The sequence below is a fragment of the Eptesicus fuscus genome, chromosome 1 (assembly GCF_027574615.1).
Source record: "Eptesicus fuscus isolate TK198812 chromosome 1, DD_ASM_mEF_20220401, whole genome shotgun sequence".
Lineage (NCBI taxonomy): Eukaryota > Metazoa > Chordata > Mammalia > Chiroptera > Vespertilionidae > Eptesicus > Eptesicus fuscus.
In genome coordinates, this window is record NC_072473.1 from 8,254,663 (window position 1) to 8,275,563 (window position 20,901).

The 20,901-nt window shown below is 44.0% G+C and overlaps 2 protein-coding genes across 2 annotated transcripts in view; both read right to left on the reverse strand.

Moving 5' to 3' along the window:
* The window catches only part of CTPS2 (CTP synthase 2), a 133,244-nt gene that overhangs the window by 38,594 nt on the left and 73,749 nt on the right, over positions 1–20,901 (reverse strand). The window contains exon 14 of the mRNA XM_054720544.1: positions 5,443–5,539. Coding sequence (XP_054576519.1) covers positions 5,443–5,539 — 97 coding nt within the window. The remainder of the gene's footprint in view (positions 1–5,442; positions 5,540–20,901) is intronic.
* LOC129150167 (pre-B-cell leukemia transcription factor 2-like) lies at positions 12,627–14,739 on the reverse strand. Its single transcript, XM_054720549.1, has 3 exons — positions 14,484–14,739; positions 13,754–13,827; positions 12,627–13,219 (listed from the first exon to the last, which is right to left on the reverse strand). The coding sequence occupies exons 1-3, from the start codon at positions 14,708–14,710 to the stop codon at positions 12,627–12,629; spliced, it is 894 nt and encodes a 297-aa protein (XP_054576524.1). The 5' UTR covers positions 14,711–14,739.

Consider the following 20,901-nt stretch of genomic DNA (forward strand, 5'->3'; position numbering starts at 1 on the left):
TGGAATCTCTCCCACAATATTCTCCTTCCCCGTTCAGCTCTACACCTCTGTTTCAACAATTCCACCCATGCACATAAAGGAGACATTATTGTGTGGTCTGGAGCTCACAAAATCTTTTGCTGAAGACTAGCTGGAGAGAAGCCTTATAACCAAGGACTTACAGAAGAAGCCACATAGAAACTAGATCCATCACAGTGATGGATCATGAATGGAAGAGAAGAGCATCTAATATTTTCAAAGAGTTTTAAAAAAGAAAAAGAAAAAAAACACAGTTGTCTTGGTTTTCTGTGTTTTCCCAAATGCACCGGTTTGATTCTGAGTGAGAGATCATGAAAAATTAAAACTCCAGAAATTCTCAATTCAGGGGATTAGAAATGAGTCACCACAATCGATTTGGTACCACAAGCTTATATTGAACACTATCTATGTGCCAAGGGCTACAAATAAAAATCGCATTGAAACAAATTACATTAGATTATAAATATGAAAGTGGCTTTGTCTTTGGAGGAGTCACTGAGAACTGCCTTTGGCATCAGCACACCTGCGTTCCAAGCTGTGCACACAGGAGCTTGGGATGTCACTCTTCTGAGTGGATTCCCATGCTTTCCCTGGGTAAAGTAGCACACTGAGACTCTCTTTGCAGAGGTAATCGGGGACCTAACCAGGTTGTATGTACATAAATACTAAAAATAGTGAATATTACTATAGGCAAGTGCTTTGCCTGAATTAACTTATTTAATCCTCACAACAATCATAACAGCATAAGTAGGTCTATTATTTTGTTTAATATTTCATTATTATTTAGAAGCTAATAAAATGTAATATCCTTCAAAAGCCCTCCCTCGTACAATCCCTCATCCATAAGTGATACTTATGCTGTTTGTCAGCTTATCAGCTGTGTCGTTTGTTGTGATTTACTTATGATCCTAAATAAATGTTCACTTTAGCACCTAAAAAAGGGGGGGCTATTTTGTTCTTGCTAATAGAGCAAGAAGAAAAATCATAAATATACTAGCAAAAAGAATAAGACGAGAGAAAGCAAGAACACTACTGTACAGTTCATTATGAACTGGTTCACCTCTTCTTTCAAACCATCCGGCAGAAGTATTAGTCATAAAAGTGTTCATACCCTTTGACCTAACAGTCTGACTCCAAGAAATCTATCCCAAGGAAATAAAAAAATTACATAAACTCTGTGTCAAGATATTCCTTCCCATCAGCGTTTTTCTAACAAAATGCAGGAAACAACCTGAAATTTTTAACAATAGGAAATCAATCAGTAGGTTGCAGTTCCTTGACTCAATTAAAATTTATATGCCCAGCCCAGCCGGCATGGTTCAGTGGTTGAGTATTAACCTATGAATCAGAAGGTCATGGTTCGATGCCCGGACTGGGTTGTGGGCTTAATCCCCAGTGTGGGTGTGCAGGAGGCAGACAATCCATGATTCTCTCTCATCACTGATGTTTCTTTCTCTATCCTTCCCCTTTCCTCTCTGAAATCAATAAAAAAAATTTTTTAAGTCATGCTACAATGAAAGACTATATAAAAACTAAGCATGATAGATAAAGTTTGGAAAAGACCATGACTATGCAATTAGTATTTAAAAGAAGGGTCAGAAATATGTAGTTTGAAAAAAAATATCAAATACACTATCATTAGTCCTTTTATAAGAAAAGGCCTTTGCAGACCAAGACCACACACACACACACACACACACACACACACACACACATTCAAAACACATGATGGGAGTGAGCCTCTGGGAACACATTTCCTATAAATAGAACAAATGATGATTAGCAGTACTTTTATCCAAATCTCCACTTCAGGAAACTCAGATTCAATTCAACAAGTTGTATACATTAAATATGTACACCTTTTGGTATGTCAATCTTTCCTCAATAAAGTGCTTAAAAAGAAGAAAAATCAGCTCAGATGGCCTGGCTCAGTGGTTGAGCGTCAACCTATGAACCTGGAAGTCAATAGTTCGATTCCCGGTCAGAGTACATGCCCAGGTTGTAGGCTGGATCCCCAGTGTGGGGCGTGCAGGAGGCAGCCAATTAATTATTCTCTCTCATCATTGATGTTTCTATCTCTCTCCCTCTCCTTTCCTCTCTGAAATCAATAAAAACATATTTTTTCAAAAAGAAGAAAAATCAAATCCATAGTTTTCATAACCCTTAAGGAACTACAGGTGAGTAAGAAGAAAAGAGGAATTGTTCTTGATGAATATAAAAGTTGGAATCACTCTAGTAACCCAGCCATTGTGTCTATAACTATTTTTAGGCTTTGATCCTATTTTAAAGTATTCTCTTTTACTAAAACAAACAAACAAAATAAAACAAAACAAAAAGACCTCTTTACTTTCCTGTTTTTCCATTTAATCCAGAGCATTGCAAGCCCGGCCTATAAATCAAATATAAAGAATGAAGAGCATCAAAATGTTTTTCATCAAAACAGTAAGTCATCGTCACAGGCAATGTGGCCAAATGTATTTTGTTCCTACCATCCTTGCAGAAATGTGCTGAGTAGGAAAAAAAAAAAAGTCTACAAAATAAATGGGCTGACTAGAGAAAAACAAATCCTACAAAAGAAATGTGCCGGCTTGTGAAAAATATAAACTCCTACAAAAGAAATACGATGACTCGGGGGAAAAAAAACCCACAAGACACTAAGGTGCTATATATATGCTTTTATATTTTTATGACACTCAATAGAGCCATGCACAGTGGTCCTGTATTTATCTCTTATCTCTGACACAACCTTTTTGGGAGACCTGTGGAAGATCTCACACAGGTGAGAGGGCAAAACTTTATGCCTGCTGGGGACCACGGGTTCATATGCTTATGAAGCATAATTTCAATTTAAGGCAAGCCTGGAAAGAACCCAAATATCAAACAACTGATGAATGAATAAACAGAATGTTATATGTCCATACAATGGAATATTATTTAGACATAAAAGGGAATGAAGTACATGCTACAATGTGGATGTACTTTGAAAATATTACACTAGCCCGGCCAGCGTGGCTTAATGGTTGAGCATCAACCTATGAACCAGGAAGTCACAATTCGATTCCCAGACAGGGCACATGCCCGGGTTGCTGGCTCCATCCCTAGTGTGGGGCATGCAGGAGGCAGCCGATCAATGGTTCTCTCTCATCACTGATGTTTCTATCTCTCTCTCCCTCTCCCTTCCTCTCTGAAATCAATGAAAATATTTTTTAAAAAAGAAAATATTATGCTAAATGACAGAAGCCCAACAAAATACCACATGTCATATGGTTCCATTTATATGAAATGTCCAGAATAGGCAACTATAGAGACAGTTAGTAGACTGATGGTTGCTTAGGGCTGGAGGGATGGTGGTGATAGCTAAAAAGAACAAGGTTTCTTTTTGAGGTGATAAAAATGTTCAAAAATTGACTGTGTTGATAGCTGCACAACTCTGTGAAATCAATAAAAAACAGTAAATTGTACACTTTTCACAAATGAATTGTATAGTGTGTAAATTAAGTATCAATGAAGCTGTTTAAAATATTTTTCCAGCCGAAACTGGTTTGGCTCAGTGGATAGAGCATTGGCCTGCGGACTGAAAGGTCCCAGGTTCGATTCTGGTCAAGGGCATATACCTTGGTTGCGGGCACATCCCCAGTAGGGGGTGTGCAGGAGGCAGCTGATCGATGTTTCTAACTCTCTATCCCTCTCCCTTCCTCTCTGTAAAAAATCAATAAAATATATTTTAAAAAATAAATAAATAAATATAAATAAATAAATAAATAAAATATTTTTCCAGGCAGGCAAAAGACATTAATTAACAAGTTTTAGTGCTGTGTTTAAAATTAATAAAAACATCAACATTACATAAAGAAAAACAAATCCTGAATCAGTCTTATTTCTACCAAGACAGATAAAATATTTAAATATATTGAACAAATGCTCTTTTTAAAAGCTTAATACAATTATCACTAAATCTTTTACAAATGCAATTTAAAAACATTAAATGTCTAACTATTTTTGGTCACTTAGGCAATCATTTGAACAAAGCAGTGTCAAATATTTGAAAACATCTGAAAGTCAAAGTCGTTGTTAATAGCCACAAAGAGGAAAAATTCTTATATTCTTAAAGAAAAAGTCACTTAGAGAACAATGGTTTCTTATCCAGAGAAAGCAAGGGAAACGTGTACCCTTTAAAACTTTTCCTTTTTCAATTTCATGTTTGCTAGGAAGCTTTCTATTCCTTAGAAGCTATTTATTATCCTTCAAGGAGAAACTCATATTTCTGATCTGATTTCTTTGAATTAAGAAGGCATTTTTCTCAGACATTCTTAAAACTTCACAGGAATGATGCTGGATGCCCCAGATACTGGGCTTCCTCCTCTATAGATAGCCCTGTTAGTACCTTGCACTCTGCCTTTTATCACACTTTCTCCTCTTGTTTTGAGACCCGGGGAGGGCAGGGCTGGTATCTGTCCCAGTCCTACTGTTATCTGCAGAATCTAGCATGGTGCGTACCATATTTTCCGGCGTATAAGACGACTGGGCGTATAGAAGATTTTCCTGGGTTAAAAAGTCATCTTAGCCGAAACCGGTTTGGCTCAGTGGATAGAGCGTCGGCCTGCGGATTGAAGGGTCCCGGGTTCGATTCTGGTCAAGGGCATGTACCTTGGTTGCGGGCACATCCCCAGTCGGGGGTGTGCAGGAGGCAGCTGATCGATGTTTCTCTCTCATCGATGTTTCTAACTCTCTATCCCTCTCTCTTCCTCTCTGTAAAAAATCAATAAAATATATTTAAAAAAAAAAAAAAAAAAGTCATCTTATACGCCGGAAAATACGGTAAGTTACTCAAGATATATTTATTAAATTGAATTAAGTGCTTTCGGGGGTTTTGACATTAAGTTATTCTCATAGAATATGTTAATCTACAGGCAAACTTGCACAGAAATTAGAGTAATCTTATCAGGAGTGGAAGATTAGCAAATATCAGTAGATCAGCAAATATGGCATCATATTTTCCTCTCCCCATGCTGGAGCTACTGAGGGAACAGAGAAATAGACTTCTGAGACATACCTGCTATCATTCTCAAGAAGTTCCTAAATTAGTGGCTAAAGCCAGTCAGACATGAAACAATTAAACAGGGAGTGGGTTTCAACATAATGGAGAGATTCCAAAGAACCGAGTTGGAATCAGGGCTCTCCCAGTGAAAGATCATGTCCGGGAACATGGGTAAATCACGAACAGCCCACTGGACAGGGTATCCTGGAGATCAAATGGGAAGGGGCATCCACGTGTGTTCCACCAACCCCTCCAGGGAAAGGAATTGGGAAGCAGGAGGTTAGGGGGAGACAGGTGAGAGGAAGTCTGGAAGGAAAGCGGGAGAGGTGGAAGGGGCAAGGCAAAGGACACCCGATGTCTTAAAACCAACAATCTGAGAAACTTACTTAATATTGAATTTTCAGTTTTGAAAACAGTTCTTCTTATGCCCAGCCTCATTGTTCCTCCCAAATTGCCAGGGTTGTGTTCCGGCATATCAATCACCTTAGAAAACAAAACAAGTCTGGTTTTGTCATCTCATAAAAATGTAATTTCCCAAATTTCAAGTTTAACTTCTAGAGTCATGATCATTTAAGGATCTTCCCTAAACAGTAAAATCTGATATACCTTCCAATTCTCTCATTCAAATGCATCCCTACTTTATACAGGCCTTAGAGTATGTTTCCTTTCCATGTCTGCTTCTCATCATTCATTCAAATCACTAGTAAAAAATTTATAAGGGACGTTTTTATGACCTTCCTCCCATCATTACTCGACCTGTCAGCTCTGGGCAATGTTCACACTTCAAGTTCTGGATGTCTGGGGCCTCATAATATGCTATTCACTCCCTCCCATAATAACCTCCCTCTCCCACTGCCCACTAAAGATTTTCCATAAGCAGATCTGTCAATCTTTGTAGAAATGTATACCTAAAGTATTGATTTGTAGAAACATTAGAAGGAGGTCATTCTGGCACACTGTCTAGGTCAGACACCTAAGTGTCACCCTGGATGTCTCCCTCTTCCTCATCCCTAATATTCTATCTGTCCAATCCTATCAATTTTCCCTCCAGACTTCCTGCATTCATTCACAGCTCCAACCACCACTCAAACCACAGCCCCTCACCCAAGCTACAGCCAGAGCTTACTGACTGGCTGCCGCATATTCACATGGTCGTCATCCTCCCTGTACACCACAGGCAGAGTAGATGTGGTTTTACTCCTGCTTGAAATCCTTGACTGCATGGTATCAGCCCAGCCTAGTCCTCCAGCCTCACCTCCCATGACTTTCCACACACACTCTGAGCTCTGGTCACCATGGCCTTCTTTCAGGTCCTCCTATTTCCTCTGCCCAGAACATCTTCTCCCACTCCTCTACCCTCTTTTCCTAAATCACACCACCCTCAACCTTGAAATGTTAGCTCAACTAGACAATACTACTGCTCCAGTGCACGAATTGGTGCACATTGAAAGGAAATTAATTAGAAGGTGGCCGGCAGAGCGGGACTGGGCGAGATGGGCCGGACACATCCTGGAACCAACCTCCCACAGTCCCTCCCCAACCAGCCGCACCTGTGGCACTGCAGCTTGAAGGTAGTCTGCAGAATGAGAGGGAGTCCCTCCGGCAGGTGGGTTCCCTCAGCCTGGCCTGCGGGGATTGGGCCGAAACCGGCTCTCCAACATCCCCCAAGGGGTCCCAGATTGCGAGAGGGCAATTCTCTGTTGACACACCCCGGAATTGGGCTCTCTCCTCTCTGGTTCAGGGGTGCATCACCCAAGAACCGCTGCTGCCAAGTCACAGCAGCTCAGCAGCTCCTGTGTTGAGCGTCTGCCCTCTGGTGGTCATTGTGCGTCATAGCTACCGGTCGGACGGTCGGACGTCGCTTAGCCTTTTGTATATATAGATGAGCTTCTACAGGCAGTGATATTCCTGGACACCACAGTCTAGTCAGGGTCCTCTCTCTATGCCTGCCTCGTCACCGCACATCCGTCAATTGGGGTCTACAGAGCGCTCTGTGTGCTTGACTGTAAATCTCTGAGAGTTGCAGCATGCTGCTTTACTTACCATTGTGTTCCTAGCCCCTGGTATATATGGAACTGGTATATGGTATGCACTGAATGAATGAACGAACAAACTCAAACTAAATCACTTCAGACTTATTTTTACGATTACTTCACAGAAACTCAGAAACACGTGATTTTTATGACAATCCTGTTCTCATTATCATTGCTGTTTTCTCAGTTCTGTTCACTGTAATCTCATGGTTTTGTTTCATCCATTTTTTTTACGTTGTTAGACTACAGTTGGGTGAGTTAACTTGTTCTAATGAAATTGTTCAGGCTTCCCTCTCATAAAAACCTTTCTTTCTGGTGTTTTCCCCCCATACCCTAACTACCACATATTGCTCTATAGAAAGCATTGGCAACTGGAATTGCTGAGATAAAAATTTTCCAAGAACTTGTCTGATCTTATCAATGCCCCAGAAGAATTTTCCGAACCCTGTGTCCCAAGTATGCTCTAAAAGTCACAGAGGAGAAGGGGTGGAGAAAAAACGTGATTACACCCCCTGCTGCATGGAGTGCTCAGTTCTGAAGTGCTCTTGGCCTTGGCATCCCTTTCCTGTCCTCTCTGGTTGATTAATTATGCCTAGATTAACTATTACTGAAGTGAGGTGACAGAGGGCATGAGCTTCCAGTTTGCAAATGCCCGGCCCCTTATGTGTTTTCTAGAAAAGGGCAGATAAGGCTGCCACAGACTTGTAAGAAGTCCTAAGTTTATTCACAGCCCCAATTTCCACTCATGTTTGAGACAACCTGAATGAGTTGGGAAGGCCTCAGCAATAAGTTCCTCCTAGTTTCTTGTTTTAAGTGTACTGCGATTTTTCAGTCCACTCTTACTTACTGCATTAGGTCCATCTACTCAGAAAGAGTCTTTGATGTAGTTTGCTCACTTATTGGCACAGTTAGCATTCAAGAAATGTTCTGGCCGAAACCGGTTTGGCTCAGTGGATGGAGCGTCGGTCTGCGGACTGAGGGGTCCCAGGTTCGATTCCGGTCAGGGGCATGTGCATTGGTTGCGGGCACGTCCCCGGTGGGGGGTGTGCAGGAGGCAGCTGGTCGATGTTTCTCTCTCATCGATGTTTCTAGCTCTCTGTCCCTCTCCTTTCCTCTCTATAAAAAGTCAATAAAATATATTAAAAAAAAAAAAAAAAGAAATGTTCTGATATGAACCACTGAGAATCGACTCCAATGACGCAGGAAGCCTGACTTACTGCTTACTCGGGATGACCCTGACAAGCACCTCAAGACCAGAAACCATTTCCAAAATAAAAGTGGGGCAGGGGAGAGAAGGAAAATGCAGTGGGCACCGGGGCTGTCCGAGGACATTAAATAACTCCTCCAACACAGTGGAAAGTCTGGAAATTCCTAACAGCGCTATGAGAATATTATTTAGAAACACTGAGGTAGATATCCGAAGAAACAGCTGGAAAAGTTGAGGGTGGTAGAGAGGAGGTGAGGGTTGCTGAATTTTTCCATTGAAGGCCTTTTGGAACTGTTGGCTTTTCATGAAAATACAAATGTAAGGCCCAAATAGCGAAATGTATTATTTAGGCCTTCCAGCGGGGTATTAGTTCACATTATCCCTGCTGTTTTCAGAAGCAAGAAATACAACCTTCTCCTGCAATGATAGCACAGAAAGAAAGCCTAAGGCAGTGGTCGGCAAACTCATTTGTCAACAGAGCCAAATATCAACAGTACAACGATTGAAATTTCTTTTTAGAGCAGAAAACCGACTTCTGCGCATGGGCCACGTAGTTTCAATCGCACTGTACGTGCGCACCCGCACGTGGTATTTTGTGGAAGAGCCACACTCAAGGGGCCAAAGAGCAGCATGTGGCTTGCGAGCCGCGGTTTGCCGACCACTGTCCTAAGGTGTAACAGCTACAGAGAGCCTTCGATTAGAACATGCTAGCATAGCCGAAACCGGTTTGGCTCAGTGGATAGAGCGTCGGCCTGCGGACTCAAGGGTCCCAGGTTCGATTCTGGTCAAGGGCATGTACCTTGGTTGCGGGCACATCCCAAGTAGGGGGTGTGCAAGAGGCAGCTGATCGATGTTTCTCTCTCATCGATGTTTCTAACTCTCTATCCCTCTCTCTTCCTCTCTGTAAAAAATCAATAAAATATATTTTAAAAAAAACATGCTAGCATAGAAACCAGTGAAGAAGACGAAGAAAATGTTAGAGAAAAGGTGGGGAAGTAGCGTTCCAACTCTAATGATGCCCTGAATGTCAGTGAAAGGAGAGAAGCAGAGCGAGAACTGACAGGAGAGTTGCCACGCTCTCTGGCCTGGCTTAGGAGGCCTCATCCGGGGAGGCCCATCACATAGGCAGTCAAAGAACATCCAGGCCAGGCACAAGCTGGTGGAATCCAAACACTCAGGAAAGGTGAGGTTCAAGAAGACAGAGAACACAGTGCATTTCTGGCCAAGCCTGCCCCAACCAGCTGCCTTGCAGAATAAGCAGGCAATCCTGAAAGCTCTAAAGATGATACGACAGCCTTCGTGGGTTATAAGCAACCTGACTGAACAACAAAATTAAGGAAAACATCTTTGTTCCTGGCATTCCTTCCACCAAAAGCCTGAAAGAGCGGAGAATATCAGTTTCAAAACATTTTTATCATGACTGAGGTGGTGAAAAGAACCTCAAATATGCTTTAGTTTTAATCCCAACATTTCCATAATTCCCTAGATCTTGCGTCTATGAAAAAAAAAAAAAAAAAAAGCCTCTTCCATTGCAAAAGGATTGCTTCAGCCTGCCTGAATAAACACAGGCCGTCATATGATTCCCACTCCAGACCTGTCCTTTCTTGGAACCGAGTTATATAGTGTAAGAAAAAATAAAAGAGGATCAATAAGTAACGAATATTGGTGGTGATAAAGGAGATGTAAAAGCACCCCATAAGGATAAATGAGCACTAATTAACCTTTACCAAAGTTTCTGCAGCCCATAATAAAAGTGTAATGGGTTCAAGACTTCATGAGTCCTTGGCACCTTAACAGTCTAGGAAAGCTAGGTTCTCTTATCAAAGAAGACATTCCTGCCGAAACCGGTTTGGCTCAATGGATAGAGCATCGGTCTGCGGACTGGAAGGTCCCAGGTTCGATTCCGGTCAAGGGCATGTACATTGGTTGCGGGCACATCTCCCAGTGGGGGATGTGCAGGAGGCAGCTGGTCGATGTCTCTCTCTCATCGATGTTTCTGGCTCTCTATCCCTCTCCCTTCCTCTCTGTAAAAAATCAATAATATATATTTATATTAAAAAAAAAAAGAAAAGAAAAGAAGACATTCCTAAATGGCAGTAGGTGAAGGAGCATAACCCTTCTGACAGAGCCCCGGTAAGGCTGACTTCCCTCATATCCCTTGCCTTTGGACATTTTATTTGGGGGCACTGGGGGGAGCCTACCCCCTCCCCCAACAAACCATTTCCAGTCTCTTAGACAACACATACAGTGATTCTTTCAAAATTTCTAGTATATTCCTTTACGAAGATTCCCCAAACCTTTCTCTTTCCCCCACCACCCCCACCAGGGGAAAAATTTCTTTATTTAAAACTGCTTTTTTTTGTGTGTGTGTGTGTGAAACTATAAGTTTACAATTGAGCCAAAACCGGGTTGGCTCAGTGGATAGAGCGTCGGCCTGCGGACTCAAGGGTCCCAGGTTCGATTCCGGTCAAGGGCATGTACCTTGGTTGCGGGCACATCCCCAGTCGGGGGTGTGCAAGAGGCAGCTGATCGATGTTTCTCTCTCATCGATGTTTCTAACTCTCTATCCCTCTCTCTTCCTCTCTGTGAAAAATCAATAAAATATATTTTTAAAAAAAAAAGAAACTATAAGTTTACAATTGAGCCAAAACCGGTTTGGCTCAGTGGATAGAGCATCGGCCTATGGACTCAAGGGTCCCAGGTTCGATTCCGGTCAAGGGCATGTACCTTGGTTGCGGGCACATCCCCAGAGGGGGTGTGCAAGAGGCAGCTGATCGATGTTTCTCTCTCATCGATGTTTCTAACTCTCTACCCCTCTCTCTTCCTCTCTGTAAAAAATCAATAAAATATATTTTTTTTTTAAAAAAGAAACTATAAGTTTACAATTGAGAACTGCCCGTACCTGTGCCTCCCGCCCCCCACCCATCAGTCCCAACCTGCCCACAGTCTTGCCGGCTCTTTGCCTGGCGGGGTTCCCCATGGTGACAGTCTGTGAAATCCTGACGCTGTTGGAGGGGTTCAGGGCCAAGGAGGGGGCAGCAGTGACTTGACTTCCCTCCATACCTGGCTTTTTGCAGCCTCTCTCCTCTCCCCACCCTCATGATTTTGGACTGAGAACAAAGATACCTCATTTCTGGGAAAATTGAAGGAGATAACATACACAAGCATCCCAACCCATACTTATTTCACAATAACCCTTCCCCCTTCTCCCCTCCAACCTGCGTAGTTAAAAAAAAGACACGTCACAGGGGAAGGTGGCACTGTCTCCAAATGACTGCCCAGCCCTGCCCACGGGTTGAGAGAGGAGGGAGCACAGGCCAGCCAAGCAAGCCCCCAGCTGCCTCCACACCAAGTGCAGCGGGAGCTGCCCAACCAGCAGAGAACACCTGGGCCTTTAAAGCAAAGGAGGACACCTAAGTGACCCCTTTCTCTTATCATGACCCCTTTTGCTGTCACCCCTAATATGGGAAAGCCAGTAATTAAGATAAAAAAAGAAATCAACATATAAAAACATCTACTTCCCCAAACTCAATTAAACATTAAGAACCAACAACAACAAAACACCCCCAAGATACAGATGGATCCCAGGGGTTTTTTTCTTCCCTAACAAAAAAAGGTTCAACCCCCAAACCCAGTTAACAATTCCCAATTCCCTAAAGTAGCAGAAACTCCCTCCGAGGCAGATATCTGAGTCAGACACTCTCGTTCACCGAGCAATTCTATTGGTTTAAGATGAGCTGCATATGAGGTAATAAAGCCGTCTGGAGGGGGAGGGGGAGGGGGGGGGAGGCGCAGGGTGTGGCCAGGTCATCTGTCCAGAAGTTGTGTCCCCATATTTGGCATCTCTGGTAGGAAGGGCAAGGATGGAGTCTCCAAAGATCCCAGAGCAGATAAGGGGTGGGGGAGGGAGAATGGTGAACCCAGAGAGAGAGAGAGAGAGAGAGAGAGAGAGAGAGAGAGAGAGAGAGAGAGAGAGAGAATAGTCGTATATGTGTCTATGAGAGAGAGGGGATCTGAAAGATAGGATTCTGGGTGTGTCTCTGAGTAAGAAATGAAAAGAGAAAAAGATTGAAAAGGGAAAAAAGGGGAGACAGACCCCACTTTCCCCTTAGGGGACCCCCTTCTCCTTGCCATGTAGTCAGCAACCCCAGCACTGAGTCAGCTGGGGTAGGGCGACCCCATTTGCCCTTCTCCATCCTGAGCTTCTCCTGTGTCTGGGGCTTGTCCTCTCGTCAAGAGTCACCTCGTGAGCCCCCACCCTGTGGCCCTGAGGGGTGAGATCAGTTGGAAGTGTCAGAATGAAGGCTCCCTGGTCCCTCTGTTGGGGACGTCACATGTCTCCGGATCCTGAGAGACTGAAAGAGCGGCCAGAGCCTGCGGAGGAAGGGGGTGTCGGGGAGCTGGTGCGGCTGTGGCCCCCCTGGGTGACAGACACGGCGGTCTTGACGGCATAGATATCTGCCTCCTCTTGAAACATTCCGGTACTTTTCTTATAGCGAATCCGCTTGTTGCCAAACCAGTTGGAGACCTGAGAGACGGTGAGGCCACACTTTGCGAGCTCCTCCTTAGCCTCCTCACTGGGATACGGGTCACTCAGGCGGGAATAGAAATACTCGTTTAGGGCCTCAGTGGCCTGTTTGCTTAAGTTCCAGCGTTTCTGTCTGGCGTCCAGGAACCGGGAGCGCAGGATCATGACGGCCTCGCAGGTGCTCTGCTGGAGCTGCATCTGGATGGCGCTGAACTTGCGGTGGATGATGCTCACCATCCGCTCCAGCTCCTTGGGTGCCACGGGCCTCGTGCGGCTCTGCTCCCTCAGCAGGTTCATGACGTGGGTCGTGAACTCGTTACATGCCTGCTCATACTTCTCCAGCTCCGAGTGGTAGAGATGATGGATTTGGGCAAGTTTGCTACGATAATGCGTCACTGCAGATTGCCCAGGACCAAACCAGAGAGGGTTGGACCTGCAATACCACCATTTGTCCACCATCCAGAACTGAAATATCATTGCTGTTATGAACACATTAACAACTGTTGGACATAGAAACCGGGACTCAAAAGAACTGTTGGCCCAGAAAGAAACTCACTATAGACTGATTCATTTGCCTCTCAGCATAACCATTATTGCTTGTCTCATTTTCAGTTCCTATAAGTGTATTCCTACTATCACACGAGCTCACTCATCTAGAGGAAAAGATGAACAACATAGACTGATGAACAAGAACAGCATTGATCAGACTGTCAGACCTAAGAGGGAAAGTAGGGGAGGGTGGGGACAAGGGAGATAGATCAACCAAAGGACTTGTGTGCTTGCATATGAGCCTAACCAGTGATCACGGACAACAGGGGGGCGGGGGGGCTTGCGTGTGGGGGGGATTGGGAAGGGAACGGGGGGAGGGGGTTGATGACAAATATGTGATACCTTAATCAATAAAGTAATTAAAAAAAAAAGTTTGCTACGATAGTCCAAGTGTTGGATGGAGCTGTCAGGGGACACGCCACCCCCGGAAGCTGCTGCAGCTGAGCCCGCCCCCCTTTCTCAGGCCCAGCCACACCTCCTTTTTTTCCCCCCAGGTTCTTTTTTTTTTTTAATTTCTTTATTGATTAAGGTATCATATATTTGTCCTCATCCCCCAATTCCTACCCCAAACCCCTCCCCACACATGCCCCCACCCCCCTGTTGTCCATGACCACTGGTTAGGCTCATATGCATGCATACAAGTCCTTTGGTTGATCCCTCCCCCTCCCCCCACCCTCCCATGCCTTCCCCCTGAGGTTTGACAGTCTGATCGATGATTCCCTGTCTCCGGGTCTGTTTTTGTTCATCAGTCCATGTTGTTCATTATTTCCCCTAGATGAGTGAGATCATGTGATACTAGAAATACACTTATAAGAACCGAAAATGAGACAAGCAATAATGGTTATGCTGGGAGGCAAATGTGAGTTTGCCTGTCTGTAAAAGTCTGTAGTGAGTTTCATTCTGGGCCAACAGTTCTTTTGAGTCCCAATTTCAATGCCGAACAGTTCCTTATGTGTACATGTCAGCAATGATAGTTCAGTTCTGGATGGTGGACAAATGGTGGTAATGCAGGTCCGACCCTCTCTGGTTTGGTCCTGGGCAACCTGCAGTGACGCACAGCTGCTGACTGCTAGTATGGCAAGGCTTCGTCAGCGTCTTCCATCTCTGGACTGTTTCTCTTCTGTCTTCATCCCAGCCACAGCTTCTGCCAGAAGCATGTTGTCCAAGCGCATAAACTGGGGGCCCACCGGCTCCTCCTCCTGGGAGCTTCGGATGCTGAGGCCGGTCTTCTCCTTGATCTCACCCAGGACGCAAAAGAGCGCTGGCTTCATTCGGTGGCAGTTTAGGGCGTGTTTCTTGGCCTGGGCCTCGTCCAGGCTCTGGTCCGTGATGGTCATTATCTGCTGCAGAATGTCCCTGATGTCTTGCTCCCTCGGTCTCCTGGGACCCACCCCCCCCCCCGCTACCCCCACCGGGGTCTCTGCCAACAGGAGGCTCGCCAGGGCCCCGAGGCTCCCCACCCACCAGCCCCAGGCCCTCCTCGGCCCCCATCTGGAGGGGGCGGCCCCAGCAGCCGCTCATCCATAGTTGGGGGGGGGCCCTGAGGCCCCTCCCTGTTCCGCCCCTCCCCTGCCTGGTTACTTCCCCCCAAACTCACTGGGGCCACTGCTCCCTCTGCCCCGACCCCCGCCCGTCTCCCCATCTCCTGGCTCGCCCGGGGGTTCACCCTGGCTCTAAAGGGAGACCTGGGGTACCGGCTGGGCCCCCCACAGGAGACCCCGGCCCCCGGCGGTGGAGAAAATGGAGCCGGAGAGAGAGGAGGCCCAGGTGTGGGGGGGGGGTGTCCCCAAACCTTTCTTACTGTCCATTAGTTTTTCTGTTCATTTTTTAAGCCTGCTTCTAATTTTGATTCTCTGAGTCATAGTCCAGTTGAGCATAAAGTGTAAACCAATTTTATATCAATATTATGTTAAGTAATACTCTGTTGCATTGCTGCAAATTAAATCTAAACTCTCCCACGTGGCACTCAGATTCCACCTCATTCAGGAACCAACTATCTAGCTCGGCTCTCCTCATACATTCTCTCTCTTTTTTACATTTTTTTTTTCAATTACACTCAATATTATTTTGTATTAGTTTCAGGTGTAGAGCATAGTGGTTAGACAATCATATACTTTACACAGTGTTCCCCCTGATATTTCCAGTATCCACCTAGCGGTCCCCACCTATTCTAACCTGTGGTGTCTACCTCAGGCAACCAAGGCCATTGCCGATGGCCCCTCTGCTCCCCTCCACACAACCCCACTACATACATATCACCTCTCCACTACTTTTCCTAAGATGTCTTTTCCCTACCATTGCACAATAGTTCTTATTGCCCCATAAGTAATACCATTGTTATGCTCACCCTACCAAATAAATAACCTATAGACTTTTCATTCATTTGCAATTAGTCTTTCTGGTAGGTTGAATAATGGTCTCCCAAAGATGTCCAACTCCTAGTCCTAAGGACCTGTGAATATGCTACCTTATGTGGTCAAAGGGACTTTGCAGGTATGATTAAATTAAGGCTCTTGAGATAGGAAGGATTACCCTGGGTTTTCTGGATGGTCTCAATGTCACCACAGGGTCTTTATAACAGTGAGGCAAGAGGGTCAGAGTCAGAGATGAAGATGTGACAATAAAGTAGAGGTGTGTGTGTGTGTGTGTGTGTGTGTGTGTGTGAGAGAGAGAGAGAGAGAGAGAAGAGAGAGAGAGAGAGAGAGAGAGAGAGAGAGAGATTAGAAGAGGTCACCCTGCTGGCTTTGAAGATGGAGGAAGGGGCCACAAGCCAAAGAATGCAGGCAGCCTCTAGAAGCTGGAAAAGGCAAAGAAACAGATTCTCCCCAGAGCCTCCAGAAGGAACAAAGTTCTGTTGACCCACTTTATAATTCTGAGCTCCAGGACTTTAAGAAAATTTGCCTTGTGTTAAGCACTAAGTTTGTAGTAATTTGTTAGAGCAGCGATAGGAAATGGATTCAGTCCTTTATATACAACTTTAACCTCCTTCATCCTTTCATTTATGTACCTCCTCTCATAAAGTAAAGTGTGGGCTCATCTTCTTGTATGGCTCCAACAGAGTTCAGCACAGTCTCAGATTCTGATCAAGTGCTCCATAATGAGAACTCCCTGGATTTTCATCTAAAACTAACAGAAGAGACTGAGGCACTGGTCAGTGGGCCTAAGAGCAGCGGAAGGGTCTCTGAGACACCGTGAATTATCCCAAGAAGCAGAGTGTCACTTCAGTCCTCAGGCGCCCCAGGGCCCAAGCCCACCGCCCCCCTGATGCAGGACTGTTACTTCCCTTTCTGTCTCCCCAGCCTGCAGCATTGAGGAGCAGCATGAGGATGGAATCTACAATGGTGAAAGTACTAAGCAAGCTATAACTATGTATATATTTTACGGCCGCTTAAACTTGCTTTTTCCACCAATAAAAGAAAGGTCTATTTTACTTCCATCAGGAAAAGAATGTGCTTATACCTTCAGGTGTGACCATACATTTAAGTCTAAGTCCTACCTCTGGGCCTCATGCTAACATTGACCAGCTCTCCTCTCAGAAGTCCTCCACCAGGGAAGGACAGTTGGAATGGTGGCTGAGGGTGAAGGTCAGGCCTGGACAAGATCTACCAATCCCCAGTGATGTGACCTTGAAGAGGTCCTTGAATGTCTCCGTAGAGGGGTGCTATGAGGATTTCTCAAGCTAATAGGTCAGATGTTGGGGCAGTACACACTCCATGGTAAAAATCAGACCTCAGCCCCACCAATGTGGCTCAGTGGTTGAGTGTCGAGCTATGAACAAGGAGGTCATAGTTCAATTTCCAGCAGGGTGCATGCCCGGGTTGTGGACTCGATCCCTGGTGGGGGACATACGGGAGGCAGCTAATCTATGATTCTCTCTCATTATTGATGTTTCTGTCTCTCTACCTCTCCCTTCTTCTCTAAAATCAATAAAATTATATCTTTAAAAAATCAGACCTCAGTAAGTATGGGCTATGACAATGGCCGGCAAACTCATTAGTCAACTGAGCCAAATATCAACAGTACAACGATTGAAATTGCTTTTGAGAGCCACATTTTTTAAACTTAAACTTCTTCTAACGCCACTTCTTCAACATAGACTCGCCCAGGCCGTGGTATTTTGTGGAAGAGCCACACTCAGGGGGCCAAAGAGCCGCATGTGGCTCGCGAGCCGCAGTTTGCCGACCACGGGGCTGTGATGAAGAGGCTTCTGGGAGCTCAACCCCCAGGGCAGCAGAGGCAGGCCCCCAAATCATTGAGCCTCACAGCCCAGGCAAAGGCTGGACATGAAAAAGAAGGTAAGCTCTGTCGTAGGGTACAGGGAAGGCAGGCAAGGGGAAGGGTGTTCCCCTTTAGGGGCAGCTGCACTTTAGTCAGGGTCTTTCCTAAACCTCAGGATCAAAGACAACACGAACCCACAGACAGCATTTCACACCCACTGGTTTTGCAGGGCCCAGATACTGACTCTGTACCATCTTCCCAAAGGTGCGTCTCCAGGCACTGCCTACTATGGACGTGGAGTTGAATAACATATCTTGGAGGCCATGGTACCAGGCCCTTTTAAAATAAGTTACTCTTGGCTTTCCCAGGAAAAACGTAAGTCTGTCCAAAGATCAAGCAATTGAACAGTGAGGTGTTAAGTAACCTTTGCCTCTCCATTTTTCCATTACCAATCTTGTGCCTGTCACTTTTTCCCCTTCTCCGGTTTCAAAATGCACTCTTTTGAACACACCCTATATTTATCACCCGTCTCCATGTATTTTTAGTTAATGTTTCATGACAATATCTATTGGTGGATTTTGTTTCCCAATGCAGATTTACCCTCACACCTGAGTCTACAGGTAAAAGGAAAAATGAGAGATGAGAGATGTGACTGGCAGAAGGAAGCAAGTGAAAATGTAAGAAGACTCTCGGATTGTTTTTCAAGTTTTGTTAGCATTCACTACAAGCCTAAGTTCTGACAACAAGCAGCCATAGGCCTGTTTTAATTAGAGGTCTTCCCTTGAATGAGAGTTTTGGATCCTAAAACACTATTAACCAACACTGTTCTAAATGTTTTCTTAGAGTTAATTTTATACGTACACACGTCATTATACAATATATGCCATGTGTTTTATACATAACATATATTACCAGTCATGTAACATATAGTTATTAAAATCATATAGTTATATATCATAGTTATTAAGATCGCATATAGTTATTAAAGTCATCTCTTCAATATAGACTCAAGAAATATAACAACTGCCATGTTGATTTTAGCTCACAAGTGGTAATTTGAGAGAACAGATAATATGATGCTATTTCAACAACTGGGGGGATTAAAATATGGACTGTAATAATGGCATTGTGGTTGTGTAGGACAATGTCCTTGTCTTAGAAGATGCTCAGGCATTTCAATGGAGAAGTGTCAGAATGTCTGTAACTAATTCTCAAATGGCTCCAGGTTGGGGGGTGGGGGTGTCTATCCATAGAAAGAAAAAGCAAATGTGGAAATTTAATGATTAGTAAATCTGGGTGAAAGGTGGGTTGATGTTCATTGACCACTTTTGCAACTTTTCTATAGATTTTAATTTTTTTAAAGGTCTTAGAGGAAAAGGATATTTCTTGCTATGATTGTTCAACAAAAGCCTACTTCCTCCCAGGTAAAACAAAGCATAAATCTAAAAAACACCAAAATTCTCTACTATCTTGATTAAAATACATTACCAAAATCAGGATATTTTTGTGTAAAATTTTACAACTAAAAACAAAATGCCTATCTGTAACCAAAGAGTGTTAATACATGGTAAGTACTATTGCATACCAAAGTCAAATAATCTGTAATGAAAGCAAGAATAACACATACAAGACAGCAGAGGTACATGGAATGGTAAATGCACAGGATTGGCAGGAAACTTTTAAGGAACTCGGTAAGATTTCACACTTGTTCTCCAAGGTAAATAAGTTCCTAGAATCTTGGAACTCAAAAGCATCAGAGAGAAATACAGCCCAATAGTTCAAGCCTCAATTCATAGGTAACATAATAAAGGATCAGAGAAAATTATATAAATGTGTAAGTTGTTAAAAGCTGTAAGCGCTTTTAAAGTTGATCTCGAACCCCTTCTTGTGAGTTGCAATCAGTAGTAGATCAATGTCCCCTGGAAATGTCTTAGTTCTTTCATGTAACTGTTTCCAAAAGAAATAAATGTAGTCTCTGATTTTAAATCCTGGCAGTTCCAAAAGTTTGAAATATTTCCAGTTGAATAAAGTAAGTCAAGTGTTTTCACAAGTTTCTAGAATGATTAACAAAATGTATTTGGTGAGGAAAAGGGTCATAAATAAAAAGCAGATATGGGAACAACAAATTAAAAAGTTGAAAAATGACCATGTCACTTGGTAATCTTGCTTTGCAAATAAAACAACAAATTATTGTGGATTTCCTCCCCCACTTCTTGAACCTAACAGCATCAGAGCAGGTGAGCAACTAGGCACTGGCGCCACACAAAGCCCTTGGGCTAACTGCTGGCTTCTCCTGGAATTGAGCTTCCGCTTTTTGCATTTTGAAGCTCTCATTCAAGGCGTTATTCGAAAACTGTTTAAAGTGTCTTTTTTTTTTTTTTTTTTTTGCCTAACCGGTTTGGCTCAGTGGATAGAGTGTCGGCCTGCGGACTGAAAGGTCCCAGGTTCGATTCCAGTCAAGGGCATGTACCTTGGTTGCGGGCACATCCCCAGTAGGAGGTGTGCAGGAGGCAGCTGATCGATGTTTCTCTCTCATCGATGTTTCTAACTCTCTATCCCTCTCCCTTCCTCTCTGCAAAAAAAATCAATAAAATATATTTTTTAAAAATAAAGTGTCGCTGAAACCGGTTTGGCTCAATGGATAGAGCGTCGGTCTGTGGACTGAAAGGTCCCAGGTTCGATTCCGGTCAAGGGCATGTACATTGGCTGCGGGCACATCCCTGGTAGGGAGTGTGCAGGAGGCAGCTGGTCGATGATTCTCTCTCATCGATGTTTCTGGCTCTCTATCCCTCTCCCTTCCTCTCTGTAAAAAATCAATAAAATATATTTTAAAAAAAAAATAAAGTGTCTTTTTTAAAATATGTTTTTATTTATTTCAGAGAGGAAGGGAAAGGGAGAGAGATAGAAACATCAATGATGAGAGAGAATCATTGATTGGCTGCTTTCTGCATGCTCCCTACTGGGGATCAAGCCTACAACCCAGGCATGTGCCCTTGACTGGAATAGAACCCGGGACCCTTCAGTCCGCAGGCTGATGCTCTATCCACTGAGCCAAACCAACTAGGGCTTTAAAGTATCTTTTGTTTGTTAAAAGGCTTTGCTTGTTTGTCCGCTGTTGTTTGTCTGTGAGTACCCGACAAACAGCAGCCTGATTTCTTCTTCAGGATCAGGTTATCTTTGGAGACTAGCTGGCTTTGGTTCCATCTCCTTTGAAACAGGCTATTTCTACTGAAATTAGCTTCTGGCTGAGTCTTAGACCGGACTGTCTCATTAAAAAAGTGCCGCTCAGCTTACATATAGCCAGGCTCTC